The sequence below is a fragment of the Lagopus muta genome, chromosome 6 (assembly GCF_023343835.1).
Source record: "Lagopus muta isolate bLagMut1 chromosome 6, bLagMut1 primary, whole genome shotgun sequence".
NCBI classification, from domain to species: domain Eukaryota; kingdom Metazoa; phylum Chordata; class Aves; order Galliformes; family Phasianidae; genus Lagopus; species Lagopus muta.
The window spans coordinates 57,710,830-57,738,819 of NC_064438.1; the positions used below are offsets into that span (position 1 = coordinate 57,710,830).

The following is a 27,990-nucleotide window of genomic DNA, read 5'->3' on the forward strand; positions in this document are numbered from 1 at the left end:
GCCAGGGCAGAGGTGAGCTGGCAGCTTCACCAGCACCAACTGCTCAGCGTGAAGATATGGAGAAACGTGGCTGCTCAATTCAAAGCCACATTAACGAGGGGACTTTCAGAGAGCTGCCTGGAAACCCATCTGCCACCCCTGCTTTGAGGTGCACAAAACCTGGCTGGAGCACACTGCAAGCATCTTGCTGAATCATGCAGGCAGGTAGGATGCACAGGTATTTTTGCCAAGGCACAAGAGGAGCTGGAACCCTGGGAAGAGGTGTATCTTTGGGGGGAAATCCTAGAAACAAACTTGGCACACACAGGCTTTGGCTTGGCCTTAGTGCAGCAGAAAACAGACCAGCAGGGAAGGATGTTTTGAATAGAGCGTCCATCCATCCGTCAGCGTAGGAGAGAAAGAAAGAAAGAATTAAAAACAATATTGGAGATACATGGGAAGCTGGGCTCAGAAGCTGGGCTCTTACTGACCTTTACAGAGAAATATGAGGAAGGAAGAGGAGTCTGGGAAGGCTGTGGTTCCTCCTGCAAAACCGGTATTGTCTGAATCCATGGCTGAGAGTGGGATATTTTGTTCCAGTTCAGCAAAACCTTGCAGGAGTCCTGAGGGTGTCGTTTGGGGTGAGGGACCGACTGGGAACTGGCCTGGTGGTCTAAATCAGATTAGAAGAATTGCATCTGTTTATTGCAGGCCTTGTGCAATTGCTTGTTGTTCCTGACCAGCAAACCCAGCTGTCCCCACATGCACTCTGAGGTTTCTCTGCTCGAAGATTTTGGCTGATATCTCCTTTATCTCAATCACTTCTTATCTTCTTAACTAGTTCCTTCAGTTTACAGAGCACCTTCCAGAGGAAAGCCCTCCCCACAGAGCGATTCAACAAGTTAATTAATTAACTGCTGAAATTCCATCTCCTCTATGAGTTAAATGGCTCTGTTACAGCTCTGGTGTGCAGTGATGTTAACAGAAGCAAAGAGAATTCCTCTGGTTGCCATCTCCATGTATACGTGGGTGGTCGTAACACAGTTTGGGGTGAGAAATAGGAACCGCAGGAACAGGAGGATTTCCTAAGCAACAGGGATCTGCTTTGCTTAAAAATACTTCAGTAAAGGGGAAAGAAAAGCAGAAATTTGAGACAGGTTTCAGCTTTCAAGAAGGGGCAAAACGCTGATTTTGTTTTATTCCTTTTTGCTATTTCCTAGGAATCTTGGCCTCTTAACCTGAGAGTAAGGACACAGCAATGAAAAGCGATGACAAATCGCTGCCACAGAGGAGTGTAAGTGCTTAGGAGAAGCACAGCTAAGGTCTGAATCCTGTGCACTTTCTCATGAAATTAAGCAGAAGCAGTGAAAAAGCAAACAGTGAGCAGGCAGAAGTGATACGAACAACTGTGGGGAAGGGGGAAAAGGGCTCCAGAACCTCATACAGCAGCGTGGGAACAGCCCTGGATGGGATGGGAAAATGGGGACCCTCTGAGCAGCCCCCAGTGTGCAGTGGCACCTGAAGCAGAGCAGAGATTGTGCAGCACCCACCCGGCCCTTACATAAGCATTGCACAATGCTTCTGCTCACGAAGGATGGGAAAAGCGATGGTAAATGCTGCCGTGGTAAGTGGGCCAGGCGAGGCAAGGTGAATTATGAAACTGCCCCCGTGAGCAATGTGCTTTATTGGGTTTAAATCCAGGTTTTCTGCTCATTCTGTGGCCTTTTCAGTGCTGCATCCTCCAGCGCTGCAGCTTGCTGACCCCACGGCCATGCTCATGTTCTGCACGGCACTTTCTCTTTTTGCCTTTCCCCCATTTAGCATTGTTTTTCCTTAAGAATCCTTCCACTGTGTGCCTGCTCAGCCCTGAAATTGATTCTTTGTGAGCTGCTCGGGCAGCAAGAACTTAAGGATGCTTCCGAGGGAGGGCTCCTCATGGGTGGAAATATGAAGGCAGGAAGAATCAGAGAACGACTTGGGTTGGGTTGGGTTGGAAGGGACCTCACAGCTCCCCCAGCCCCACTCCTGCCATGGGCTGGGTGCCCCCCAGCTCAGGCTGCCCAGGGCCCATCCACAGCCTCAGGCACCTCCAGGGATGGGGCACCACAGCTGTGGGCAGCGCCAGGGCCTCACTGCCCTCTGAGGAAAGACACCACAATGGAAAGTGAAAGTGAAAAATTGCCCGTAAATGGGGCAAGACAATCTTGACCTAAACTGCAGTTCTCAAAAGCAATGAGGAAAGCAGGACTGGAGCCCATCTTGGCTTAATTAGACTTTCAAATTAACAGATCTCCTTTCCATCCTCCTTTTTTTTTTTTCCCCCCTCTCCATTTCCCAGCTGCTTTTCTTTTAACCTCCTCTTTCAACCTATTTGAACTCTGCATGTCTCCAGCACAAGAAATCCCCTCTTGCAATGCAGTCTGCTTCTTGGGCTGCTTCAAAGAATCAACAGACTTTATTTTATATATATATAAAATCATAGTATCACAGAATGGCCTGGGTTGCACAGGTGCACAGTGCTCATCCAGCTCCAACCCCCTGCTGTGTGCAGGTTGCCAACCAGCAGCCCAGGCTGCCCAGAGCCACATCCAGCCTGGCCTTGAATGCCTGCAGGGATGGGGCATCCACAGCCTCCTTGGGCAATCTCCATTTGTTGAGGCCGTACCTCAACAGCTGCACTGCGCTCCCTTCAGAAGGGCAGCACATAGCTGTGGTCCTGGATCCATCAGCAAGCCTTACCAGCAGCCGTACACCAAGGGCCAGGCTGATCACTGGTCACATTTTGCACCTGGGTGTTGCCATGCACTTGTGCTGAGTCACCATTTCCAAGAGCAATGGGTCAATCCCAAACACCAGGGGTAAGAGCAGGGGGAAGTCTGGTGGGTGATACAGAGTCACAGAACGGCCCGGGTTGGAAGGGACCTCAAGGATCACGAAGCTCCAACCCCCCTGTGCCATGCAGGGCCACCAACCTCCACATTTCACAGCAGCCCAGGCTGCCCAGGGCCCCATCCAACCTGGCCTTCAACACCTCCAGGGATGGACGGGGCATCACAGCCTCTCTGGGCAGCTGTTCCAGCACCTCACCACTCTCACAGCACACAACTTCCCCTGACATCCAACCTCCATCTGCCCTCCCTCAACTTCAAACCATTTCCCCTTGTCCTGCTGTTATCACAGGGGAACGGTTTTAAACCAAACGAGGGGAGATTTGGGTTAGATGTGAAATTCTCCATGCGGAGGGCGGCGAGTCCCCGGCACCGCGCACAGCCGTGGGTGCCCCGTGCCTGGAGGTGCCCGAGGCCGCGGACTGGTCGGGGCAGCTGAGCCGTAGCGCACCCAGCCTACAGCAGGGCTTGCGTGGCGATGTCCGTTCCCAGCCGCCCATTGTGCGATCGCTGAGCCGCACCTTTTTGCGGCCCGGCCGCCCGCAGGCTGAGCGCACAGACGTACAGCAAGCAGGCTCCGTCCCCCGCCGCCGGCGCTCCCCGCGGGGCCGGGCCGGGCCGTGCTACGCCGTAGCGGGCGGGGATGCTGCCGGCGCCCCCGCCCGCCCCGCTCCACCGCGGCAGCCGCGCCAGACGCAGCGCGGCTCGGAGCCCGCACGGAGCCTCCCGCAGCCGCCCCGCGCCATGGCCCGGAACCGCAGGGAGAGGAGCAGCTGGGGTGAGCGGCGGGCCGAGCGGGGGGCGACGCGTCCCGGTGGCGGTCGAGGAGGAGGAGGAGCGGGGGAAGGGGGGGCACGGCCGCGGCCCGCCGCTGCGCCGAACAATGCCGCGGGGCGGGGGGCGCGCCCGGCTCCTCCCGGGGCTCGGCTCGGCCGGCGGGGCGGGGCGGGGCGGGCGGTGCAGCACGGCGGGTCCGGGGCAGGGGAGGCGGCCGGGGGCTGCGGCCGGCGGTCGGGCCTTGTGTGTGTGTGTGTCCGTCTGTCTGTCAGACGTCTCTGTCAGCCCGTGTCCGTGCGTTGGATGCTGGGGATGGGGGCCGTGCCGTGGGGCCGTCCCGAGCGGCCGCCGCCCTCAGCCGGGGCCCGGCCTGCGTGGCTGTCCGCCTGTCGGCATCCCCGCCGTCCCTTCGGAGCCCCGCGGCCCCGCACGCAGCCCGCCCCGTGCCCGGGGCTCTCCGCGTTTCTCGGTGTGCCGCAGCCCTGCGAAGAGGGGCCGCTTCCACACCGCCTGAGCCCTGGGAGCTTTTAGCATTGCCAGCGAAGAGGAGGAGGAAGAGGAGGAGGAGGAGGAGGAGGAGGAAGTCTCCCGGCCGCCTTCCTGCAGGCCTTCCCGTCTCCCAGCCGCCTTCCTGCGGGCAGGAGGGGAAAACTGCGTCCCCCTGCAGCCCCGGGGTCGCACAGGTGGGCTGTGCCCCATGCACACAGCCTGGCCTTCACCTGCCCTGCTTACAGCCTTCCTCACCCGGTAGAAATTCAGCTCAGACGGTGTATAGCTACTGTTTAAGGCTGCAGGAGGCATGATGTGTCATTCCCCGTGTTCCGATCCCTGTAGTAAGGCATCAGAGCTCACGGCACCCCGTCTGCAGGTGAGCGGAGCTCTGATGTTTAGATACACAAATTAGGTTCTAATTTGGATAGATGAGTGGAGTATTTCCCATGGTAATGATTAACGGCTCGGGGACATGTTTGCAGAAGCACACAGATAACGGAGGCTGTGATTGAAGCCAACGGAGCATGCGGTGTTCTTTTTGCAGGAGGAAATAAGCAGTGTGTGCCTGATGAGGGCTGTGTGTAACCATGACTGTGCAGGAAGGAGCTCAGACCTCGGGTAAACGGGGCTGACAGCTCGCAGCCAACACTGTGACATTCTCAGCTGTGTCTCACACGAGTGTCTGTCCCGTTTTTATGCGGGTTGAGCATTGCACGCACGTACGTGTGCTTGCACTTTGCATCTTGATGGTGTGAGAAAAAAATGCACGTGATGTCAAAACAGATTTAAACGGAGAAAAAAAGCCATCCCAGGAGGTATAGGCTTGGTCTAGCAAAGCAATTAGACACGTGCCTGGTGTGAGCATACTGCTAAGCCGTGCTGGAGTGAAACGTGGTCTGTTGCTGGTTTGCTTCTGGGTCAGCTCTGCAATAACCTCATGTGGATTGATCACCTTCCATCCATCCACACACCAAACACAGGGTGTTCCTGGAGTGATTTCCCAGCACTATGCCAGGCTGCTTGACATTGCAATTAGTGCGAGAGCCAAATGCTGTGTTTTTTAGTACCAAACGGCTCCCTTTAGTAGATGCCTGCATGTATACGGCAGCAGCTCATCTCCTGAAAGATGGGTTTTGTCAGCTGCCTGCATGGTGACATCCGTCTGTGAGGTGACTTCCAGTGCCTGTTTCTCAACCTGTCTGCTAAAGGAGCTTCTGGAGTGGGTCCAGAGGAGGGGCACTAACATGATCAGAGGGCTGGAGCACCTCTGTTACGAGGAAAGGCTGAGGGAACTGGGCTTGTTAGCTTGGAGAAGAGAAAGCTCCAGGGAGACCTCATGGTGGCCTTCCAGAGCTTGAAGGGAGCGGATAAACAGGAGGGGAACGGCTGTTTGTGAGGCTGGATGGTGATGGGACAAGGGGAATGGTTTTAAAGTGAGACAGGGGAGGTTTGGGTTGGATGTGAGGAGGAAGTTTTGGAGGCAGAGGGTGGTGAGGCAGTGGCACAGGTTGCCCAAGGAGGCTGTGGATGCCCCATCCCTGCAGGCATTCAAGGCCAGGCTGGATGTGGCTCTGGGCAGCCTGGGCTGCTGGTTGGCGACCTGCACACAGCAGGGGTTGGAGCTGGATGAGCACTGTGCTCCTGTGCAACCCAGGCCATGCTGTGATTCTATGCAGGAGGGGTTTCAATCTCCTGCCTTCCAGGCAGTAAGTTCAGTCAGTAAAAACACGACACTGTTTTGGAATGGATCAAACTTTGTCCTAGTTCCTAGTTGTTAGGCAGCCTGAAAGCTGCTCACTGCAATCCTCCACCTTTGTTTCATAAAAACAATTTGCTTTTTTTAAAGATCCCGGAGTGAATTGAGGTGAGCAATTGCACAGCACGCAGAAGGAATTGCTTCCAGCCAGCTACCAAGGCTGTGTTACTGCTGCACCTCCCCGCCTGGTCGTGCAGGGGCACGTTGTGCATCTGGCACAGGGCTTAGCCCTGGGCAGGAGGTCAGCATAAGGCTGTGCATCATTGGAGGCTCTCTTACAAACATGCTGAGTGGTGCGGAGAGCTTACAGCTGCTGCTAGTTGTGGGATGGATGGCTGGGAGAGCTGTGTATAGAGAAATCATAGAACCATAGAAAGGAACCCTAGAATGGCTTGGATTCGATCTTAGAGATCATCTGGTTCCAACCTCCCTGCCTGAGAAATCACGCAGTGTTTTCGTCAGAGAAGGGGATCCTGCTTCTTCCTGGTCTGAATCCCGGTGGGTGCAGTATTACAAAGCTCTGCAGTGTGTGGCAGTGGTAGTTTGTTCTGAGATTCCTTGTGCTTTTCACCTGCAGCACTTGGCTCCCTCTGCTGTGGCAAAACCACTCGAGATCTCTGCTCCCAGTCACTCATTTAAACAGCTCAGACGAGTACAAGATATGTGAAATCTCTCACTGCCCATCATGGCACGTGCTGCAATCCAAACGACCAGCTCGTCAAGAGTTCAGTTTCAAAACCATAAAGAGGATTACAGAGGTTCCTGGTCAGGCTTTTCAAACTGGACTTGAGCTTCATGAGGGCTGTTCAAAGGGCCTGGCTGTCAGGAGGGGCTGAAAGCAGCTTCTGGAGGAAAGATTTGCTTCCAAAACAGACCAGACTGAGTTCATCAGTGCCACACTTTCTGCATGTACAGAAATGGGTTCAACTGAAAAAAAAAAATGGGTGATTTTTGGGTATATATTATATATATATATTTAGGTAATATTGCTAACAGCCTTTTTGTTTGTCGTTTTGCTTGTGACTCTGGATGCCATGTGCCTCCTGAAGAATGAAAGCTGAGGCTTTTCAGGCAGCTGGGCCTTTGCACAAATGCTACTAGAGATGAGAAGTTTCACAACAGAATTGCTAGCCTGTAACTGAGAAGGGAAGATGAGGTGTTGGGGCTTGTGAGCGAGCCGAGCCAGCAGTGCAAGCTAGAGCCCCAAATCCCTAAGCAGCTTTTGGTCTTTGTGTGCCCAGGGTTTTGAGAGGTAGCATTGCACAAAGAATGTGAACAGCAGGGTGTGAGTCAGTCAGAGATGAGCAGGAGCAAGTCCAACCTTGCCCCTCCTGTGGAGGAACAAAGATGTGCTGAGCCCTGAGCACATGTGCAAGAAACACGTAGCTGTGACACGCAGTGGTTAGTGGGCATGGTGCTGATGGTTAGCCTTGATGATCCTGGAGTTCTTCTCCAACCTTAATGATTCTATGACTGTATTCATAGGCACCAGGAATCGTGTGAACCCCCCTGCACCAAATGCCTGCAGCCACCTCCAGCTGTGCTGTGAGGCAGAGGCGTACTGTCAGCTCTACAAGGCACGGTGTGCCAGTGGATCACCTCCAAAGCCACCTTGGGTTGGGGACGCTCCAGCTCCTTGTGTCTTGGAGAAGTGTTCTTGTTTGCCACCTCAGAAAGGAGGAGTGAAGTTTCCCAAGTGGGGTAGAGGCTCACGAACCTCTGTCAAGCCAGCACAATGTATTTTAAGCGCTCTGTTTTGGAGAAGCATTTGTGCAATGTGCATTTCAGTCACTGTGTCTCACCTGTGTGTGGCTGGACTGAAACGTGGTTAACAGTCCTAGAACTTCTACCTGAGAAACAGCTGAAGGCCTTTGGGTAATGCTGTCTTAGAGATGCACTTTTGACAAACAGATAGGAATCAAGTTCCTTCTGAACATCACCCACTTAGCTTTTGTGCCTGTGTCTCTGAAGCTTGCCAGCCCTGGGAGCTCTGCTGATGGGTGTTCTGTTGTTTCAGAGCTAGCTGAGGCACAATACTTCTGTGAGAGTAGGAGATGCTGTTTTCACTTTGTATTTTGGCATTTGAGATGCATCTGTCTTAACAAACAGTTTGGTGGCTAGTAATCATTCCAGCTCTTCACAGAATCACAGAATCATAGGGGTTGGAAGGAACGTCTGGAGATCCCCAGTTCAACCCGCTGCTAAAGCAGCATCCTTACAGGAGATTGCACAGAAAGCATCCAGGAGGGTTTGAATATCTCAGAGAAGGAGACACCACCACCTCTCTGGGCAGCCTGTTCCCATGCTATGTCACCTTACAAGGTAAAGAAGTTTTTCCTTGTGTTCATATGGAATTTCTTGTGTTCCAGTTGGTGCCCATTGCCCCTTGTTCTGTCAGTGGGCACCACTGAAAAGAGCCTGGCCCTATTCTCATCACATCCACCCTTAGGTATTTATATTCATCGATGAAATCCCTTCTCAGCCTTCTCTTGTCTGGGCGAACAGCCCTAGGGCTCTCAGTCTTTCCTCATAAGGGAGATGCTTCAGGTCCTGATCATCTCTGTGGCCCTCTGCTGGCTTTCTCCAGCAGTTCTGTCTGCCTGGAAGTGGGGAGCCCAGCACTGGGTGCAGTGTTCCAGATGTGCAGTTGGGAAGAAGAACCTCCCTTGACCTGCTGCACTCTCTATGCAGTGCATCCCAGGATATCATTGGCCTTCTTGGCCATCACAACACACTGCTGGCTTATGGTCAACCGTTGGTCAATTGCTGATCATCCAGAACACCCAGATCCTTCTCTGCAGCGCTCCTTCCTGGCAGCACATCAGGATGATGTGGTTATTTCTCCCCAAGTGCATGACCCTACACTTGCCTTTGTTGGATTTCATCAGGTTCCTCTCTGCCTGACTCTCCTGTGTTGGCGCAGCCTTTTGGTGTGACAGCTGCTCCTCCTGGCTTCATTTAACCAGCTGAAGGTGTGCTCCATCCCTTCATCCAGATGAAGATGTCAGAAGAGCCTGGCCCCAGTGCTGACCCTGGGGAACACTGCTAACTCGTGTTTCTGCTAGCAGCCTTCCATCTGGGAGTGTTGTCAGAGTAGTCACGCATCTCCCTAATCTGTCTGCCTTTGGAAGAAGGAGCTGAGCTGGCCATGCCGTTCTGATGCCAGCTGGATGTCTCAGGGCTGGCGGGATGAAGATGCAGGGCCAGTTCTTTGCATAGTGCTGGTGGATGGATGAAGAGGGCTCTGCCCAGCCTGGCAGCCCTGCTTGCCCTCCCGAAGATGCTGGCTCCCTGGAGCAGCACTGTCTAGACAGACACCTGGCAGCTCAGCACCTGGGGAGTTTGCTAATTCCCTTTGTGCTTTGGGATGCAGCTGTGCCCCTCTGCACTTGGGAAGGAGAGCTCTCCACTGAGCCTCTGTGCAGGACTGATACAGGTTGCAGCACTCCCTCCACCTTAGCTCTCCAGCGGATGCTTTGTTTCAGTGCTTTGTTTCTTGTTTTCCTTCATTAGCGTGCTAAGATGCTGAGCTCTGTGCAAGCCCCTCTCACAGAGGAGAGGATCTCTGGTCCCCACTCAGAATGGCTGCTGTCTTTTCCAGCCTTTTCTGATCCTTAGCTGGCGGTTGCATGGTGCAGTTAGCTCAGCACGAGTGGAGCCAGCAGGACTCGTGTGTGGGAGCTGGAAGGGGTAAGTGCCAGGGATGCCGTGGCCTGGAGATAGATGGCTTTCTCTGCCCAGGCTGTTTGCACGGGGCAGATAAGCTTTCTGGCAGCTGGAGCCCTCTGGAGAACGCACCGAGGGATCCAGGCTGAGCGTGATCTGTTCTGTGTTTGGCTCGTGGAATGGGTAGCAGCACTGTGATACGTTTGTAATGCAAACAGCCGGGGCAAAAACAGCCTCAGAAAGGATCCACACAGCTATCGCTGCTGACTGAATTAATCCCCGGAGGGCTGCTGATAAGCAACCAAATCCCATCAATACAGACATGGCTCATTCCAGAGAAAGAACCAGTTAGAGATCATAACATCACAGAACCCGAGCTGGAAGGGACCCATAAGGATCACTGAGCCCAACTTGTGGCTCCAGATGGGACCGCTCAAAAATTAAAGTTAAAAAGGTTCAACTGTTAGACTTCTGTTTTCTCTCCTTGGTCGTTTCTGTTGTTCCATGCAGCTAAGGCTTTTGGAGCAGCAGCTCCGTGGTAAATCAGTGTGCTGTAGCAGTGGCCCAGGCTGCAGCCCTTCTCCTCCCGCAGTGCTCCAGCAAGTGAGGCTCCTGGGCTCCCCTGAGCAGGGCTGGAAATGGTCCATCTCAGGCTGTGCTGTGCAGCCTGGGTTTGCACAGGCCGTGCCCTGGGTTGTGGGTCAGTCTGTGGAATGAGATGTATTTGTTGTGTGACTCATCGAAGGAAAAAGCTGACTTTCTTAGTTGGTCTCTGCTCTCAGCCTATGACCTGTTGGTCCGGAACTAAGGAAGAGCACGAAGTTCTCACAAAGTATGCTGCGTGATCAGTGATGTGCTTTATCCAATTTATTCTTCTGTAGGGGCTCAATTGCATTAGACATGAGCTGTCTGCCCTCACACTTGGAACATGCTGTATTTGTTGACTAAACTCGATTTAATTTTAACCACAAATAATTCCTACAGCGATTGAAGAAAGCTCAGTTTTCCCGTGGACTCAGGCTGTGTCAGAGCAGGGCCATTTCCTCACTGCTGCCTGACAGCACAATAGGAACGAATGCCAATTCCCCTCTCCTTCATCTTTCCACTTTAAGTCACTGTATGGAAAAGAGAACGTGGATCCCACCCTGCTTCGGAGTCGTGGAAATGAGCTGTTATGAAACGGGGAAAAGGAACTGCATCCTGGCAGTGACTGAATGAGCAGCTTGAGAATTGACGCAATCGCACGGCGCCGAGAGAGGAGGAGTCGAGTCAGAAGATGAGTGAAAGCAGGAGTGTGTTTGGGAGAGCTGAGGCCTCCTTCCCTCCCCTTTTGGCCAGATGATGGTTTGCCACCGCCAGGTACACCTTCCTTCAAAGCAGATAACTAATTTATGCTGGAAAGAGCAATTAAAATAATTGATTTCCAGTGATGCGCATCCAGCTTATAAAAACATCTCTGGTAGATAATGCAATAACCACAGCACGGGAGTTTCATCACATGGAAATAAATAGCAAGGATCGAGTTTTGTTTGCTGGCAGCTACATGAAAGCAGAAGAGATAATGGGGCTGAAATTAGCTCAGGGACCTGCTTAATGTAATGCCTTTCCTCCTGATATCTCCAAGGAACTGGAAAAGCAGCACATCCCACTCATCGTGCTCTGTGTGATGAGCAAACAGCCTGGCTGCCCACCGTGCTCCAGCTGATGGCAGAAGGATGTCCTTCAGTGGAGCAGGGCCACTCAGACTGCTGCCTGTGTGCACAGAACCTCCCCAAATCCATCAACGCTGGGTGAATTAAAAGCAAAGTGCTGCCAGTGAAGGGATGGCACGACCTCCTGGTAGTGCTGGTTGCTGTTGGTGATGGAGCAGGGACAACCGCTGTTCTGCTGCAGGTTGGGTCACCCCTGAAGGAGCTGCTGCGGTTCTCAGCTGCTCCTGATGCTGTCAAACTGATCTGATTCTCATGTGAGGCAGTAAGAAGTCATTGGTGGAATTTTCCACTGAGGTGAGAAGATGTCTGCTCTTCCTGGAGGCCCTCATCCAGGCACCAGCAGCAGGGAGCTGGGTACCAAGCATCCCTCATGCTGGCAGGGCAGGACGGCCCTTAAACAGGAGTCGGGGCGGTCGGATCCCCAGCAGGGTCTGAGCTGGGATATCCTTTGTGCCCTCCTGCAGGGTCCCACCATGGGATGACCGTCCCTCTGTCTGTATGCTCTGTGGAGGGGACCCAGGGGTGGCACAGCTCTGTCACCTGCACACTGGGTGGCCTCGCTATGGCTACAGCCAGCAATGTTTAGATTCAGTTCCATTTACAAATGTTTTCCTGCCTCCACCATGAGTCACATCCTACAAGGACCTCTCTGCTGTCCTTTCTGTGCAGCTGTAGAAAGGAAAATCAAATCAAATAAAATAAAAAGGACTCGCTTAGCTCAGCATTGGGAAACAGCAGGAGAGAGGGATTTCCAGTGATAGGCTTTATATGGCCCTTGCAGCATGGCAGGCCCTAAAAGGACCACCAGGTTTGGCACCTGTCTGCACTTGTGTGCTGGGGAGGACCTGATGCTGGAGGAGGTATTGAGTGCATGCAGCAAGCAGGCAGACAGCATTCCGGGTTTCTGGGTGGCTCAGTGATGTGTGCCTGCTCTGGGCTTTGGGAATGGGGAGGGCTTTTCTTGGAGTGACGTTGCCCAGGGGCTGATGCTGGAAGGGCATTCAGTGCTGCTGCAGCCTGCTGTAAAACTTTGCTTTTCAGCTTATTTGGGACTTTTGCTTTGCTAAGGGAACTCCAAGCATCGGGAAGAAAAGATCTTTGTCTTTCAACTGGGAGCAGAGAAAGCTCGCAGTATATGTCTCAGAACCACCAGAAATCCCCTAGCAACAAGGCTTAACGATCCTGATATTTCATAGTGGGTTCATAGGAAATCAGAAACTCGTACAAAAGCGCCGTTGTTGCTGGAGCCATCTTTATCAGAGGCCCAGAATGGGCAAACCCCATTCCTTGTGGTATTTATAGTTTGCCTTTTAGCATGTCTGTGCATCGTCCCTGTGCTTTGCAACAGCTGGGACAGGCCTGAAAGCAGGGCTGTGGGGTCAGGGCTGAGCTGTGTGCTGGAAGCCTGCAGGCTGAGGCAGTGAGGAGGGATGCTTTGGGGCAACGTGAGGGGCTTTCCACTGCATGCAGCTCCCCCACTGGTGAGCAGGTTTTACAAGGCCTCAGGTGAGCTGGTCGGCGTGGTGCATTGCCTTTGCTGTTCCTGTTCTGTGCTGGGCAGCTGGGAAGCAATGAAAGCACACTGGCAGGAGCTGGCCTGCTGAACCCCAGGGCTGTGATTCCTACTGTCACCATGGCAGTGAATGGGCGCTGTGTGTCTGAGTGTCTGTGTGTCCTGTCTGAAGGCAAGTTGTCGAGTGGGAAGATTGCAGAATTAACCCTCAGAGCCTTGGTGCAGACTGCAGGTCGGACAGGACTCTGGGCTGTGCTGTTGCCACAGAAACTGCAGTGACATACAAGCACAGAATTACAGCATGGTTGGGTTGAAAGGAAACTGAAAGCCTCCCCAGCCCCATCCCTGCCATGGGCTGGGTGCCCCCCAGCTCAGGCTGCCCACGGCCCCAGGCATCTCCAGGGATGGGGCACCACAGCTCTGGGCAGTGCCAGGGCCTCATTGCCTTCTGAGTAAAGAATTTTCCCCTGGCATCTAACCTACATCTCCCTTCTGTGTGTTATCAACATGCTTCTCACCCTAAATCTAGAACACAGCACGGTATAAGCTGCTAAGGGAGATGTTGTGGCCTCAGCTGAGGCTCATGGAGACGTTAGGAGAACCTTTGTGCATGTGAGAAGGTGTTTCTGAAGGGCAGAGAATAATCTGTTCTCCATTTCAACTCTTGTAGGAGCATTTCGTCCAGGAGGGTCCCAGCAGGGACAGGCAGGCATGCTGACAGATTGCCCCAAAGCAGCTGGCAGCTTTATCATGATGTCTGGGGAGTGCTGCAAAGACATCTGCTCTAAGCCGGGCCGTTCTGCGGTGGATATTTTGGCCAGCTGATCTGTTACAGCCCTGTCCTGTCCTGCTTTCCATCATTCTGTGCTTTCAGAAGGAGCCACACACTTCTTGTGTCACTTGTTTCCACAGGTAGTTTTGCAGACAAGGCTTACGAGTGGAGCTCAGAGGAGGAGGAGTCCGTGAGGAAGGCAGGACCGGTGCAAGTCCTCATTGTCAAGGATGACCATTCTTTTGAACTGGATGAAGCTGCACTCAACCGCATCCTCCTCTCAGAAGCTGTCAGAGACAAAGAGGTTGTGGCTGTGTCAGTTGCTGGAGCTTTTAGAAAAGGGAAGTCCTTCCTGATGGACTTCATGCTGCGGTACATGTACAACAAGGTATGGCTGCAGCTGCACCTGGCTCTTCCACTGCTGCTCAGTGCTCCTGTGTGTCCAGGGCCGAGCAGGGAAGGACTCTGGTTTGGTGCTCTAGAGATGCTCCAGCCTCTCTTTAGCATGGAGCCTCACCAACTAAAATAGAGATGCTTCCACAGCCCCATGCAGTAGTGGGTCTCCAGTGGGACGCTGCCTTCCTTGACTCTGGAGCAGAAATGTTCACGTTTGCTATACTGTAAGAAACCTCTCTTGTGAGGGCGGCTTGTCTCCCCTACTGGGGTAGAGGCAGCACAGAGAGAGGTGTAAAAACACAGTGAAATGGGAAATTCAGCATTTCATCTGTTCTCACCTGCAGGAAGCAGTGGACTGGGTTGGAGATTACAACGAGCCTCTGACTGGTTTCTCCTGGAGGGGAGGATCTGAGCGGGAGACGACCGGCATCCAGATCTGGAGTGAGGTTTTCCTGGTGGACAAGCCTGATGGTAAAAAGGTATTTGCTTCTGTGCTGTGTGGCTCTGTCTATGTGTTACTCATCAGCTCGTCTTGCTGCTCCGGCTTCTGCCTTGTTGGAGGTGGCTGAAATGGTTGTGCAGGTTTTTGATACATATCCCTGCTTTAGCATGAGTGGGTTTGATGCACCGAGTGATGTGATGTCTGAGTGTTTCCGTGTGTCCCTGGTGTCATCCCTACCTGTCCCTCTAACTCTGGGCACCCCAGAGATCATTTCTCTGCTGTTCCCTGGAATTTGAGCCCCTTGCAAACTATTCCCTGCTCCTAAAGCAGCTGTGACATGGAACGCCTTCGTTCAGAGAGGTCATGTGTAGTGAGAACTGGGAAATCCTGCAAATTCAGCTTGTAGGCAGGAATATTTGTATCTGTCAGCTCTTCAGTGAAGTTGAGATATGCTGCTGTATTTGGCTTCCATGACGTGAAGCCAGTGCAGGCTCAGGAAAAGACCCATCTGCACTGACAGCAAATGTCAGAAGAACAAAGCAGTTCCCTGCTCTGTGTTATGCAGCATTCATTTCTTGCTGTCAGTGACTGGAGATGCTCTTTTCCTTTATCTTCTACCAAGTCTGAGGCTGGAGCACTGACATTCTCCACACACAGCTGACGTTCAATCACCTGTCCTGGTGGCATTTGAGAATGATTTTGCTCGGGTGCAGATGCCAAATGGGTGCATCCAGGCTGAGCTGGAGCTTTCTGTCTCTCAGGTTGCGGTGCTGCTGATGGACACACAGGGGACCTTCGACAGTCAGTCCACCCTGCGGGATTCAGCCACCGTGTTTGCCCTGAGCACAATGATCAGCTCAATACAGGTAAGAAGGGAGATGTCTCCAGGAAACACTTGCTAAAAGGTGGTGGCTGAAAAGCAGCAGCTTGGCACCAGCCTAATGCAGGTGGGGGAGAGACAAAGAGCAGCGTGTTCGTTGCACTGAGTGCAGGGTTCAGTCGTGAGTGCACCTCTGCAGGGAACAGTCTCATCTCACCTCACCCCAAGGGCAAAGCCAGCAGCAGATGCACTCCTTTACTCCCAGCTGACAGAGAGGAAAGGATGTTGGTTGGTGAAGTTCGTGTGCCCTTGTCTCAGTGCTGCTGGAGAAACCTCTGGGCTGTGGGTATTCTCACAGCAGGTGGTTACTGTGGAGCAGTAAGGCTTCCTTCCTCTCACCTTTGCTTCTGGAGGACAGCATTAACAGGATGGAAGCAGTGTCTCGAGACAGAGCTCAGCACATCGTATACATGGAGGAAACATTATTTACTCCTATGAGGCTTCCTGGATGGGACATGACAGCCCCTGCTGCTCCCATGCTGGAGCGTTTTGCTGTGCTGACAGGAGCAGTGCCTGTCTGTCTGTCTGTCCAGCAGCACGGCTACACTTGGAGCACCAGGGGCCAGCTGGGCCTTTGTCTGTGTCCCTGTGGTCACATTGTAAGCTTTAACCACACTGATCCAAGGGACAGCACTCTGAAGTATCTGTGTTTTCTTACAGGTTTATAACTTGTCGCAGAATGTGCAGGAGGATGATCTGCAGCACCTGCAGGTAAGACCCCTTGTCTCTGCTGCTGTTTGTCACTGGGCTCCCTGGATTATGCTCTGCACTTGCAAGATGCTTTGCTCTGGAAAGGCACGTTTGCCTTTGGAGCTACAGATGGGTCTCAGAGTTTCCCAGCTCTCGTTTTGGTTCATGGGTGTATGGGAACTGCTGAGTCATGGCCTGAACCTCTGATGGATCACCTGAGGTGAGCCATGAGCCAGCCAGAGGAGCACAGCTGAAGGCAATTCACCTGTGCTGCCGGAAGGGCTGGAGCCTGGCTCCCCCCCTCCTAGACCTATTTAAGAGCTGGCTACCAGTGGGGGAGGATCTTGTCTGGAGATCCCTCCTTGTGGTGTTTTGTGGTGAGCCCAGCATAAGGGTAAGCCTTCCATTTATTTTCTCTTGTTATCATAGTCCACTTTGCCTAACTCTCTTGTTTATTTTGTGATTGTAACATCTTGATATCCATTGGTTATACAATGGGCATGGAGGAACAGTCACTTGTGTTGAAATGTGTCTTGCTTCATAGCATGCCTGCCTGGGGCAGGGCAGTCAGTGGGATGCTCACCAGGGGCAGAGTTGTGCCCTGTAGGACTTTGGGGCTGGCAGGGATCTGTTATTTACTCCTGGAGTCATAGAATCACAAAATGGCTTGTGTTGGAAGGGACCTTAAAGCCCATCCAGCCCCCACCGTGGGCAGGGACATCTCCATCCAGAGCAGGCTGCCCAGGGCCCCATCCAGCCTGGCCTTGGACTTTTTGATTGAGAAACCCAGAGAAATTGGTTTATAAGCCTGGATATTGACATCTGGCTGTGAGTCAGTACAGATGACCCAGAAGAGTAGTTACAACTCTGAGTGCTGGAGACCAGCAGCTTTGGGCTGTTTCTTTTCTATGGCACACATGTCCTGCCTGCCTCTGCCCACAGTTTTTTCTTGTTCAGTTGGCTTCCTGACTGGCTAGTTAGGATTTTTTTTTCCAGTAGCTTAAGGAAAAGGAAAGGAAAAGTCCAGCTGGAGAAATCAGAAGAGTTCTGCACTGTTTCAGTCAGTAAACGTTTCTTTAACAAGAATACTGTATTTACGTTGAACTTATCCAGTGCAAATCCTATCTTTCAGTTGGAATTAGAAGCCATTATTGTTGAACACGTTGACCCGCTTTTAGGCATCTGTGAAATACATTATTGGTGCCTCTGCTAAGAATTTGCAGCCCAGAGAGCCCTCCAATGTTGCTGGTAGGCTGATCTTACGGTCTCTGCACAGTGGGGGTTTGCAGGGAAAGCACTTATTTCTGAATTCATTTCCACCCCTTCCTGGAGCATTTAAACAGAGCAGGGCTCCAGCAGTCCCCTCTCGCACGTGAAGTTTGAAAGCAGCAGCAAGCAGTGGATTGGAGCCATTTTTTCATAGATTTGGCAGCCAAAAGCTCTAGACTGAGATCTCTCACTTAAGGGCTCTGCGTGGTGATTGCCTGCCCATAGCAGCTCCCTCTGCCCGTTAAACACGAAGCAAACGTGGCCCCGGCAGCTGACGGTCCTCCTTCCCTTGCATCTCTCCCCAGCTGTTCACCGAATACGGACGGTTGGCTATGGAGGAAACCTTCCTGAAGCCCTTCCAGGTGAGTAGAGGCTGCTGGCCGCCAGCATCCCCCAAACCGATGGCTTTGCCACGAGGTGTCACTGCAGCTTGCAGGACGGATGAGCAGGGAGGCGTGGAGACTGGCTGAGCTGAGGCGAAGGAAAGGCTTTGTGTTTCCTTACCCGCGAGGAGCTTTCTGAATGCATCCAATCTCTTTCTGCTCTCAACCTTGGCGGCTCCCCAGCCCTGCAGCGATCCCCTCACCCAGCAGGTCTGGATGCAGCTGGAGGCTGTTAGCTGAGCGAGGCTTTGTTCCCAGGGACAAAAGGCTTCGGTGCAATGTGATGAGTGCTGTGTGGCATCAGCTGTGTTCTGGCAGGGCACCGTACAAGTGATGCCCTGCCTTGAGAGCTGTGCAGCAGCGATGTGACATCCCCAGCTGAAGGAGGGAGATCCATCCCTACAGCTCAGCCCTGTCCTGCTGAGGTGCTCAGCTTTAATGGCAGAGCTGTGGAATGAACACCCAGACAGGTTTGTAACGCTGCAGCCTTGGCTGTCAGAGCCTTGAGCCTGCTGCCTGGGAATCCTTGCACTTGGCAGAACAAAGAGCATCAGCTCAGAATGAAGGGATCAGCTCAGAGTGGCAAGTATAAGTGGGATTTTAACTTCAAATAAGTGACATCTGTTTCCCAGCCTGTGCAGAGGTGGCATTCAAGAAAGGAGAGCATTAGGCAAACACCATCTTGCTCTGGACACCAGAGCTGTGAGCAGCTCAGCACGCAGGAGGATGATGGGCTGCAGGAGCCTCTTTTGGGGGGGAAGGTGAATGTGAGTGAAAAGAGAAAAGTGGAAGGAAGGCAGGTAGGAGTCTGTGGGATGGTTTTAGCAGCTGCTGTTGAGAAAGGTGGCTCAGCAGGTTGCTAAACCTGCAATCCTGCAACAGAACAAGCTGTGCTTTGTATGGCTTTGGTAGTGGCTGTACTGAACCCTGTACACCTGGAAGGCTGGGAAGGAGTCAAAGAGATTTGGAAGATCATTGGTACCTGCATAAGCCACTATATAAACACACCACAGATACTCACTTCCCTTACCCAGGTGCCCCCAGTCTTAGTCCATCTTCTAGCTTGCACCTACAATAGGAAAGCTGGTGACTGGATGCAGGATTTGTGAGCTTTCCAAAGCAGAAAGCAGCTGTAGAAATGCAAGCAGTAATTGGGAATTGGGAATATTCACAGCTATCTAGCTTTGCCTTCCAATATTAAAAGAGAATTGTCAGTCTCCCCCATCATCCTGGAGGGCAGGAGGGGTTTATAAGGTGGCTGTGAAGGGGGGGTGAAATGAAAAGGTTAAAAAATACAATGAATGGACAAATGGAGATTTTGGGGGAGCTTTGAGTATATATTGGATATAGTGTGGGTAGATGGTTGGTAAATGGTGTTAAAGCTACCAGTAAAAATGTATGGCTTGTTGCAAGAACCAGGAGAAAACTGTAACACAGTACAGAAAAAGCCAGACATTAAATAAATATTTCTGTTCTTTATTTAAAAGTTAGCAGGGTAATCTTGCCAAATGTTACAGTGAAAGTGAAATACTCTGTCAGTAAGAAGGAGGCTGTAAGGAGACACTGTTAAATGTGCTTAAGTCATTAGGGCTGGCTGAGAGCCTGTGGCTTTGCCTAACGATGTAAGTGATGTCATGCAGGTCTGTGGGCAGTAAGTCTGGTCACACGTCCCACTATCCCTTTGACAAGGCCACAAGCTTGGTTGATAAAGGTGACTGTCACTGTGGTGTTCTGCCTTCTGTGTGCCTTATCTCCATAAAGTGCTGATGGAAATAGAGCCAACAATGCAGCCAGTCAGCATTGTCTGTTTTAATCCGTGTAAATGGATTAAAAACCCATTAACTGATAGAGGGCTGAGGATGCTGAACTAATTGTAACAGGGACGCCTCATCCTTCAGAAGCCTTTCCTTGGGGCTCCCCCCAGGGTCTCTCTGCTTCATTGCAATCTTCAGCAGCAATCTCTGTGCAAGTATGGAGCAGATGTGGTGAGATTTGGTGGAGGAGCTGATGGTGGTGGGGCCATGTGGTGAGATTTGGTGGAGGAGCTGATGGTGGTGGGGCCGTGTGAGCAGCACACAGCTGCCTGTCCCCACCTCAGCACCCTCTCCTGCAAAGCACATCTGAGGACGGCCATCTATTGCCACTTCCCAGCCAGGAGGAGGCAGCCTGCAGCTGAGGCTGGACAAATTCAGTGTGGTGATGGGGAGCAATTGAACAGCTCAGCTGGAGGTGTGGGGGCCTGGAACCAAGGCAGCTTTCTTTGCAGAAGGTGGTCTGCAGCTCGAATTCTGTGGTTGAGGTTCTGAGCCTGGAAGTCAAAGTCAATGAATGTCTTTTGTCCTTGTGATACGTGAGCCTGGAAAGGAGGATTTTGGAGAAAGCTCCTATGGGAGGATGCTGCCAAACAGGGAGTGTGGTGATAGGGAGATGGTTGAGCTGGAGCTGCTGGAAAAGAAGCAGCACTTGATGGTGGAAAATGAGCTTTTCCCTTGTGCTGCTGTGTGCTGGAACGCAGTGCTGCGTGCTGACCGGTGCCTTTGCTTGGCAGAGGGCTGAGGGTGGGTGCTGGGCACGGTGAGCACAGCAGGTCTGCTGCAATCCTGCTGGAGAAGAAAGGAAATGGCTCCCAATGCAGACAGGACGAGGAGTGCATAATGTGTTTGTGGAAAAGCCCTAAACAGGGCCCTGTCTCCTCAGCATCCTGCAGTCTCCAAAAGAACAGCATGTTCTGAAAGACAGAGCTGCAGGCGTTTGCTGTGGCTTGCAGTGCCTTTAGGAATGGCCAACTCACTGCTCTTTTTTTTTCCCCTGATGTTTTCTGGAAGAAAAATAAGAAGGGGAAACATTTTTCCCTCCCTCTCCCGAATCTTTGTTTTAAACACAGACAAGTTTTAGGGAAATTCCAATGAAAGGCATTCTCCTCATTGCTCATTCCAATGGAGAGGAGAAGCCCTGCCTCCTCTGCCCCACAACCTTCCGTGGGATGCAGAAGAGGCACCAGAGATGTAATCCCTTCCAAACCCCATTTCTGTTGAGATGCAGAGTTGTCTGTGCTGGCATTTATTTATGCACTGAATGGAAACGTCGGATGTCTCAATAAAGATCACCAAAGCCAACCATTTCTTACTCCTCCATGTGCTTCTCGTTAAAAGTCTGTCTGGAGAGCTGCCCGGTGGAAATGGCTGCAAAACGAGCCTGTGAAATTCCCATAGGATGGAGCTCAGCGCTGCTGCAGCTCGCTGCCTTTTGTCCTGGTTAGCAAAAATCCCTTCCTTGTTTTGCAGTCAAAATGACCGGCGCTGTTTTTCAAGCGAGAGACTCAAACCATCATCCAGCAAATCCCCCCTGATAACGCGTGGCTGAGCGGTGCTGCGTGGCTCTGACTGCTTCTGCTTCTGTTCCCTAGTCCCTCATATTCCTGGTGCGTGACTGGAGTTTCCCCTATGAATTTTCCTATGGATCCGACGGCGGCGCGAGGTTTTTGGAGAAGCGTCTGAAGGTTTGTCCTTTCTCCTCTGGATTTCAGGAATGATTTCCACCTGGGCTTCTGCTACCAGGCAGGGCTTTGCTCAGCTGCAAGCTGATGATGATGGTTAAGGTCACACCCCGACTTCCCCGTGCCTTAAAATCGCAGCAGAAATGCCTTAGAGAATCATAGAACCACAGAATGCCTTGGGTTGGAAGGGACCTCAAAGATCATCAGCTAGATGATCTAGATTCTAGTTGATCCTTGAGGTCCCTTCCAACCCAAGCCATTCTGGGTCAGTTCCAGCCCCTTACCGTGGGCAGGGTTGCCAGTCACTAAACCAGGCAGCAGATCAGGCTGCTCAGGGTCCCATCAAGCTGCATTTGGGACCTCCATGGCTGGGGTGTGCCAGCACTGCCCAGAGGAGTTGTGATGCTATGATCCTACATTGTTGGAAGCTGAATCCTCCATGCTGCAGTCAGTGTGGGGCTGCCCTTCTGCTGGAGGGACGAGGAAAATGCTTTAATAATAGGCTCTTGTACAGTGAAAGCGATGGGCAAGGGCTGTGTGGGGATTAATCAGGAAATGCATGGGTGATTTGGTAGTGGAGAGACCTGGTCAGAGGGAAGACAAGAATGGCCCTGGTAGGGAAACCCCACATGCTTTTGCATTCGGGTCATGCACACATGTGCACATTCTCCAGTTGATGATAACGTGCCCCAGGGCGTGTGGTCAGAGATGTGGGTTGCTGGCAGAGCTCTGGCCTTGTGCTCATGCACCGTGCTGCTAAGGGATGCCCTCCTGGTGCGGACACCTCACGCTCCTGCTGGCACTGTTGTCCCATTCTCTCTGCATGCAAAGGAAACCTGATCACACTGCTCTCCCACAGGTCTCAGGGAATCAGCACGAAGAGCTGCAGAATGTCAGGAAGCACATCCACTCCTGCTTCACCAAAATCTCCTGCTTCCTTTTACCTCACCCCGGCCTGAAGGTAGCCACCAACCCCAACTTCGACGGAAAGCTGAAAGGTACAAAGCAAAGGTCCATTGCCAGATTGATACCACAGGCTGTGATGCCTTCATCCCGTGATGCCTTTACAAGTATTTTCCATGAAGGAGCTTCTGCAGTGCATTGCTGTTCCTGGTGTGCAGCTGGGCAGAGCAGGGCAGGCTGGTTCTTGCACAGCAGGTTGTGCTGGCAGCCTTGTCACATGTGCTCTCAAAAGAACAGTTATTTCACTTTGAAAAGCAAGGCACATTTAACCCTCCTGACTTATCTGATGGGTGATTTCCCTTCAGGACAGACTTAGTTAATCAGGTGAAATAAAAGGGAAGGGTAAACAAAATGGAACTCATTCCTCTGGCAAACGATGCTAAGGAGCAGCAGGGCAGGGGAGGCAGTGGGGGGGGAGGCTGTGCTGGAAGCTGAACTGGGGTTTGTTAATTCCTCCTTTAATTTCAGGTGCTGAGCAGTATTTAACAGAGCTGGCTTAGGATTGTCAGCATCTTACTGACAGCATTCTCTTGTTCTTTCAGAGCTGTACTCAGCTTTTCTCTTGGCAAGGAGGTGCTGCTCTCTGGCACTTGGTGCACGTGAGCAGTGCCATCAAAAGCAGAAGTCACATCTGTGTTCCTGCAACTACTTTGGAGACAGTGAAGCTGGCTGGTGTATACATGCACAGCTGAATGCTCTGTCTGTGGGTTAACTTCACTAGGATCATTGCTGAGCTCACCTCCCTGAGTCACAGTGTGTGTGCCTGTATCCAGGATCCCCCCTGTTGTGTGATGGCAGTGCAGGCTGGGGCTGAGGGGTGGCACTGATGATGTTGGGTTTATTTCCAGAAATAGACGACGAGTTCATCAAGAACTTGAAGATTTTAATTCCCTGGCTTCTGAGTCCCGAGAGCCTGGATGTTAAGGAGATCAATGGAAACCACATCACCTGCCGGGGCCTTGTGGAGTATTTTAAGGTATGAGCTTTCTCCAGAGAAATCAGGCTTATTTGTTTGTGGCACATCAGCACTTTGGCTGTGAGGAAAGGGGAAAGTGTCAGCGTGTTTGGCCACACAGTGAGCCTGAGGAGTGGGCAGGGCTCCTCCTTGCCATGGAGGACTGGAGGGAGGGAGGCTGAGGGCCATATTCCCATTGCCTTTGGAAAAGGCTGCGCTGTGTTGTCATGGCTACTGGGACATTTTAATGCAAGACATCAGTGAGTAATTCTCACCACCTACTCTCTGGGGCTACCTGACTCCGGCTCCTTCTCCTTCAGTGAAGGACAGAGGTAGGTGTGCAAATCCTATGGGGTAGATATTGGAGTGAGTGATGGCAGTGTGAGTCCTCAGAGACCCCCCTGCAGCACCCAAGGAATGGACGGTGAGCCGTGTGCTGCCTGGCAAAGCATCCCCTGCTGAAGCCATCCCATGCTGGGATCCTCCTCCTCTTGGGGCTTTTCCCATCCTGTTGATGCTGTGCTGGGGTCTGTGCTGCACCTGATGTGATTTCATGTTTTGCAGGCCTACATAAAGATCTACCAGGGGGAAGAGCTGCCGCACCCCAAGTCGATGCTGCAGGTAGGTGGGCTGTGCGAGGTGACGGCTCCTGCACTGTGATTGCTGTTATGTCCCATGAGCTGTCGGAGGAGTCGCACTGGTGCAGCACTTGGAGCTCCCATGCTTTTGAAGTGCCTTACTTTGACAACCCAAGCTGTGTCCAGCAGTCACTTCAAAGCCCAAAGGAGCTGTGCTGTGGGGAAGCAGCGGAGGCAGCAGGGCTGGGCTGCTGAGCTGCAGTTTCCCTGCAGATGAGCAGCATTGTCCCCTGGCTGTGCTGTGAGCACACACTGAAGGATGTGCCCCACGTGGATGCTGCAGTGCTGGGTCAGGGCTCAGCAGGAGGCTGCAGCTGTGGCTGTTTACATACCCTGAGCCTTTTATCTGCTTTCTTGCCGTTTCCCACAGCTGAAGCCAGAGGTTTCATTGCTCTGACTTGGAGGGGAGGAATCCTCTCCTGACGCAAGCTTTTGCCTGAGGGGACTGAACAGGGAAATAGAGAAGGATCTTGTTGTGTTGGTCAGAGTGCAGTTGAAGAAGGGAGCTGTGTAATTCTGTGTGTGTTCTGGGGTACCACACGTGCCTCCAGGCCAAGAGCATGTGGATCGTGTGCCCCCAGGTTCCTTGCTGTCACTACACTTCTGTGATGACGGGAGTTGGACTCAATGGTCCTTTTGGATCCCTTTCCAGATGGGGATGTTCTGTAGTCCTTAATCTTACAATCCTGCAGCTGAACTCTGCACCCTTTTGCCCTTCTTGCAGGCCACAGCAGAAGCCAACAATTTAGCAGCAGTTGCCACTGCCAAAGACACCTACAGCAGGAGAATGGAAGAGGTAGGTGTGCTGAGCAGGCTTCCTAGCAAGGTGCCTGGTGCCCCATGGCTGTCAGCATTCAGAGGGCATTTGGGCCTTCAGTGATGTGCTTTAACTTTTAGTTGGCCTTGAAGTGCTCAGGCAGTGGGACTGGATGGTCTTTGTGTGTCCCTTCCAGCTGAATATCCTGTCTTGTCCTATCCTAATCCTATCGTATTCTTTAACCTGTGTTGTGGCTGGTGCTAATTAGGGGATAAAGTCATTATATATCATTAAATTAAAGTCATTATATATCTTTATAAGTGGCTTCTCACCTCTGCCCTGCCCTACCAGCCCATCTCAGCTCAGGCATGTGCTGATGACTGTGATGTTTCAAGGTGAAGTTCAGACTTCAGCCTGTTTCCTGCCACTTCCAGCTCTGTTCTACAGTACTGGAGGTTGCTGTGTGTTGGCATGGGAGGGGTGTGGAGCTGCATGGCCAAATTACTGTGTGCTGCCCTGGGTCTGTGTCTGTGCTGGTGCCTTAAAACCCAAAGAGCCGATCCTATGGAGCAGGAGAACAATGCTGGTTATTTGAAGGTGGGCCTTTGAGTCTCCAGGTTCCTGAGCAATAGCTTGAAGACTCAGTGCCAAGAGGAGGGCAGGTCTTGTGATGGGATGGAAGCCAGGTGAGGCTCAGGTTGGGTTCTAAGAACAATTTCTTAGGCTAAGAGGAGGAGGAGAGGGGCTGGATCCCACACCAGTGAGCCGTCAGGGTGGTTGATGCTGAAGGGGAGCGCTGGTGGTTTGCATGGCAGAACCCAGGAGCTGAGGGTGCTGAGTGACCTGGCTGTGCTTTGCAATGCAGGTCTGTGGGGGGGACAAGCCCTTCCTGGCACCCAGCGACCTGCAGGCCAAACACGTGGAGCTGAAGGACGAAGCCGTCAGGCTGTTCCGTGGGGTGAAGAAGATGGGAGGGGAGGAGTTCAGCCGCCGCTACCTCCAGCAGCTGGAGAACGAGATCGATGAGCTCTACATCCAGTACATCAAGCACAACGACAGCAAGAACATCTTCCATGCCGCCCGCACCCCCGCCACGCTCTTCGTCGTCATCTTCATCACTTACGTGATCGCCGGGGTGACCGGCTTCATTGGCTTGGACATCATAGCCAGTCTGTGCAACATGATCATGGGCTTGACACTTATCACACTGTGTACCTGGGCGTACATCAGATACTCTGGGGAGTACAGAGAACTGGGTGCAGTCATAGACCAAGTGGCGGCGGCGCTGTGGGACCAGGTAGGATGAAGAGCTTCTCATTTAAAAACCCACCGGCCAAACCCACGTCCCAACCCCGAGTTCTTAAGCATTGTTTCCTGGGGCTTTTCCTCCTCTTCGAATGGCTCTTGGGTTTGCATGTAGGGTTGCAGTGGGACAGTGTGCTTCAGTCTGTGCCTTAGGCCTTCTAGATGGGGAAAGCAGGGCCAGAAGTGTTTTCAGGTTGGGTTGTGGAGGTGATCGTTAGGGGAGAAGAGTCTTAGGCCTGGGTGGCTCTCTGAGGGTGGAAGAGCACAGCAAGCCTGAAGCTGGCCAAGGCCCTGGGCTCAAGTCTGATCCCCACAAACTGTTTTGGTCTGCCTTTTTCTGCTTGTTTTACCCATCCCAAAATGCTGCTTTATGGACACTAAATGCTGGCACAGGGCAGCATGGAATGTGATCCTGCTGGGGAGGTGCTCAGGACCACAGGAGTTTGTGTGCTTGGAGTGTCAAGGAGGAAGCCCTGCTCCTCCCTCCTGGCACAGGGCAGGGATTTGGCAGTTCCTGCCTGCAGGATGTTAAGGCTGGGGCTCTGTCCTGCCTGCTTTCAGGCTTGCCATCTCTCTTTGTCTTTGCTTTGTGCAAATAGGTGCAAAGGTCCTGGTTGGATCCTGCTGTCAGACATCCCTAAAACCTTAACAGAGGTTGCAGTGAGAAAACACTGCCCTTGGCAGCGCTGCCCCTTGGTTCCTTTTCATCCAGGAGTGAGGAGTTTTAGCTTCAGTGTGACCACCTCCACCTGCTCCACGTGTGGCTAGAGCTAGCCACACTTCATTTTTCACACTGAGCTGTTTATTGTTCAGCTTCTTCACCCCTGAACCAGGCAGTGATGTCACTCAGCAGGGCTGCCTTTAAAACAAGGCAAGCAGGGGCAGCCCATGGTCCCCTGCATCCCGGCTGGGTCCATTCTGACATCATGGTGCTGCTATTGGGGCCTTTTGAGGGATGCTGGGTGTCGAAACCCATCCCTGTGAAGGAACCTGGGATGAGTTCAGCACCACAGTGAGCACAGGAGGGGCCAGCAGAAAGTGAGAGGGATGAATTGCCTGCAAGCTGCCCTGCTGGGAAGTCAAGGAAGAGGTTGAAGTGCTTGCAGCTGCTCCCAGGCACCCAGCTGCCCCAGGCACATCTCAGCACAACCCCCAAAGAGGGGGGAGAGCACTCCCAAGGAGCTCTGCAGAGTAGCAGGGCCTCGGGCTGTTGGTGCACTGGGGGGAAGAGCAGTGCTGGGAGCCCTCAGGGCTCTGTATGTGTGCTGTCCCTGTGGGTGCAGGAGGGCTGGCTGGGGCCCTGGGGGGGCACTGAATGGAGACATTTGCTCCCTTGGACTTGTGTGATACACAGAGATGCTTCTTTCTTTTATTTTTCTTCCCCTTTTCTTTCCCCAATGCCTCTCGCAGGGAAGCACAAATGAGGTAAGTGCCTCTCGGGTCCCTCTGTTCCCCCCAGCACTTCTCCTATGGGTGCCTCGAGTGCTGGGGAACCCCTGGGAGGCAAAGCACGCGGAGCTGCTGGATGCAGGGATGGGGCTGATGGCAGCATGGGGCACCTCCAGTGCCTGGGAAGGGCACTGCTGGAGGCCAGGTGGGGGAGAGAGTTTGGGGCTTGTGTGTGTGTGTGTGTGTGTGTGTGTTATAAGGGGGGGGGGCTTGAATCTTTCTCCTATTAATTGTGTTTGGGGATGCTATGGGGCCAGCTCCATGGCACAGCCCTGCTGCACAGCTTCCCTGTGTCAGTGCTGGTGCATTTTGCTGCCTTTGAGTGAGGTGGGAACTTCTAAGCGAGATGTGGAGCAGCTCTCACGGGCTGTGAACCCCTTCTGTCCCATGGGGACCAGTGCTGGGCTGTCTGGGGGCCTCTCTGTGCCTCAAGCACTGTTGGAAGTTGTGACCTGTGGGGCTGTTGGGCTTTGCTCAATCTTTATGCAATGCTAAGAGCTTAGTGAGCTCCTGAACTGGGTCTTTCCCCTTTTGGATGTCAGAGCAGGGCTTGGAGGGCTCTTCCACCCAACCTTTCTGCAGCTTTACACTCGTGCACCATCAGCAGTGGGTGCACAAAGCAGAGGCGATCCGAGCCTCTCCCGTGATCTCTTGCAGGCTTTGTACAAGCTGTACAGCGCAGCAGCGACCCACAGACATTTGTACCACCATGCCTTCCCTGCACAGAGAGCGGAGCCGGCCGAGGGCCCCGACAGGAAGAAGATGTGACACAGCTGTGAGCCCTGCTGCTGCATGAACGCGGCACGGCCGTC

General features: G+C 52.7%; 1 protein-coding gene across 3 annotated transcripts; it reads left to right on the forward strand.

The window, feature by feature from the left end:
• Window positions 1–179: 179 nt before the first annotated feature.
• ATL1 (atlastin GTPase 1) lies at window positions 180–27,946 on the forward strand. Of its 3 annotated transcripts, none has more exons than XM_048949174.1 (14): window positions 180–204; window positions 13,696–13,943; window positions 14,296–14,430; window positions 15,155–15,259; window positions 15,934–15,984; window positions 17,538–17,594; window positions 21,022–21,114; window positions 21,971–22,109; window positions 22,923–23,050; window positions 23,594–23,650; window positions 24,392–24,463; window positions 25,290–25,721; window positions 27,140–27,154; window positions 27,836–27,946. In XM_048949174.1, the coding sequence occupies exons 1-14, from the start codon at window positions 195–197 to the stop codon at window positions 27,944–27,946; spliced, it is 1,653 nt and encodes a 550-aa protein (XP_048805131.1). In that variant the 5' UTR covers window positions 180–194. The 3 variants fall into 3 exon arrangements, with proteins under 3 accessions (XP_048805131.1, XP_048805129.1, XP_048805130.1); XM_048949172.1 differs by lacking the exon at window positions 180–204 and adding an exon at window positions 3,521–3,645; XM_048949173.1 differs by lacking the exons at window positions 180–204; window positions 27,140–27,154 and adding an exon at window positions 3,521–3,645.
• The last annotated feature ends 44 nt before the right edge of the window (window positions 27,947–27,990 follow it).